The 2,527-nt window shown below is 41.6% G+C and overlaps 1 protein-coding gene across 1 annotated transcript in view; it reads right to left on the bottom strand.

The window, feature by feature from the left end:
• Positions 1 to 627: 627 nt before the first annotated feature.
• MTURN (maturin, neural progenitor differentiation regulator homolog (Xenopus)) overlaps positions 628 to 2,527 on the bottom strand; it is a 5,950-nt gene continuing 4,050 nt past the window's right edge. Inside the window, exon 3 of the mRNA XM_010007603.1 lies at positions 628 to 738. Coding sequence (XP_010005905.1) covers positions 628 to 738 — 111 coding nt within the window. The remainder of the gene's footprint in view (positions 739 to 2,527) is intronic.

Raw genomic sequence — 2,527 nt, 5'->3', positions numbered from 1 at the left:
ATCCAGCACTTGTAAACTCAGGCGTCAGTAAAGCATTACTATGTTTGACACCATTATTCCCCTGGATTTCCTGCTTCCCATTACTTTCGTTAAGCCTTCATGTGCACTTCTGCAGTACCAACCACTATTACACCAGTGTTTTGCAGGAGAAATCTCTCCAAGTTTGGTACTTTGTCAAAAACCGTAGCTGTTGAACTAAAAAGAAAAGCCCAGGTTGTGTTTGCTCTCTGCGCTGGTGTCCTCGGAAAGGTCACTGCTGAGGACTCAGTGCCCTCACCACACGCTTCCTACATTCTCAGAACTCTACATTCATGCCAGCAAATGCTACTCTTGAACACAAATTGAAGGGACAAGTCAGCGACAAAACTACTTCTAGACTGATAACAGCAGACTGCTACCAAGACAACTCCATAGAAAACCCACTGAAGCAGGAGCAAAATTCAGGTCGCTTCTTAGCAAAGCTCATCACAGATTGTTGGTATTCTTATTAATTTTTTTTTTAAACCATTTTGTAAAACCTTTATCCAGATATCCCCATGTGATGTGCTATTTTGAACAGGCTAACATGGGACCACCTGACCCCACCTGGTACCAAAAGCTTCTGAATTTTTATAGCTTCTCAGAAAATCACTGCTGACTGATGCCCATCTGTTGGTGATCGGCTTCTGGTTCCTCTTCTTCCACATCTGCATTATATTCTTCAAATGCATCATCATCAACATCTGGAAGTCCAAGTAACTACAGAGAAGAGAAAATACTGTGTAATAGCTAGTGACCCACTCATGCAGCTTTGCTGCAAATCTTTACACAATACCTAGGTGCCACTTTTTGAAAACCTTAAACCCTGGAATAATAGTATTGCATAACTATTTTGACTCTCTTTCTTTTCTGCCTGTGAGAAAGAAAGATTTGAAAATGCTTTGTCACACCAAATTAAGTGCTCAGAGACCAGAAGAAAAATAAAACCAAAGCAAAGCACTTGCAAAAAGCTTCGTATTCTTCCCTGAGGTCGTACCACAAATTGTTGAGTGTTTTAGAGCTGGCAGTGGTTTAACTTCAGAAAGAACCACGATGATACTGTAGCAGTAATTATCTTGGTTTAAGATTGTGTTTGACAACACCATACAAGCCAAAGAAGAAAGAAACCTCATGCAGAACTGGATAGTGTGGAGTAGACAAGGAGTCCCTAAAAACCTGAAGTTCCCACCATGTTAAGTGCTTCTTTTGAACCCTTCACTCCATCCCACTAGACAAAGCCTTGCATGCTGGCTGAAGCCCTTGCTGTGAGCATTACTGTGTACTCAACATAAAATTGTCCCAGTCCCTTTAAATTTCTGCAAATTAGATTTTGGCTTGTGAAGAGCTGCCAGCCCATCTTCCTCTGACAATGTTTGGATGCCTCCACCTGATGGCTCCAATTACTGCAGCAGCACTTGTTGGCTACAGGAAGAGGAGCAAAGAGCAATGTTTGAACTTTTCCACTCTCCTCCATAAGGTTGCCAAGCCAACAGAAATCAGGAAGACAGATCAACCAAATAATAGTCAAAATAATGCATCTGTTGTGGAAATCTATTAGAATCCTATGCTAGCAGCTATTAATAGCCACAAAGCAGACTCATACGCCTGGCATTATTGGGAATAGCATGTATTTAGCTTGCCAGGGCTGGAAGAGCAGCACAGATGCATGCAACACCCTGTTTGGGGAGTGATGCAGCTGTTAGTTCTCAAAAGAGGCAAAGCCCAGAAGGGTGACACTCAGTAGGTGGTAGCATGAAAATGACAATTCCGCGATGAGGCAGAATTTTAGGGACCTAAACTAATTTAGTTTATGATCAACATTCAAAATTATTCAGTGCACACAAATACAATACACACGATTAGCCTCTGGGTCCAATGAAGCTTGTATTCCTCACTGTCACTGGGAGAAAACCAGGTCTTAGTTGCCAAGTGTCTTTGGCAGAGAAACGGAAGGAGAAATTGCTGACTAAACCCCCTCCTTCGTGTTTTAAAAATACTCACGGAGGGACCCCAAGTTGAAAATGTTCCCGTTTCCTGAGCAGAACAAAGAGTAAATATTCCTAGGCACACATATTTTTCAAATCAATTGCTTAGCTGAACGTGAAACTACTTGGTTCATTTTCAGGATGTGGGGGTTTTGTTTCATGTTGAAGCTAAAATTAAAATGCTTGGTTTTCAAAATGGAAAAGCAAAGCCTCTAGACTTTCTTATCCACCAGTATGATTTTTGCTAAACTGATTCAGTGTTTGCAAATTATATGTGAGCGCTGTACTGCTCCGTTTATATCACCCAACAAAGCTTTGATCACATTCTTTTTGCCCAGCCCTGGTTATAATTCCTCCTTGATTTGCAGGGAAGTGAGCCACATCAGTCTCTATTTTATGGGATAATCTAAGCCTTTCCTATGCAAGATGAGCGTGGAAAATGCAACATATGACAGGGTAACCCCAAATACGCACAGGACCCTAAAGAATGAAGAGTACGTCCTGCTTTTCACACCTACTCTTTC

The sequence above is a fragment of the Chaetura pelagica genome, unplaced genomic scaffold, assembly GCF_000747805.2.
Source record: "Chaetura pelagica isolate M959 unplaced genomic scaffold, ChaPel_1.0 scaffold10, whole genome shotgun sequence".
NCBI lineage: Eukaryota > Metazoa > Chordata > Aves > Apodiformes > Apodidae > Chaetura > Chaetura pelagica.
This window is presented reverse-complemented; position numbering and strand designations above follow the sequence as displayed.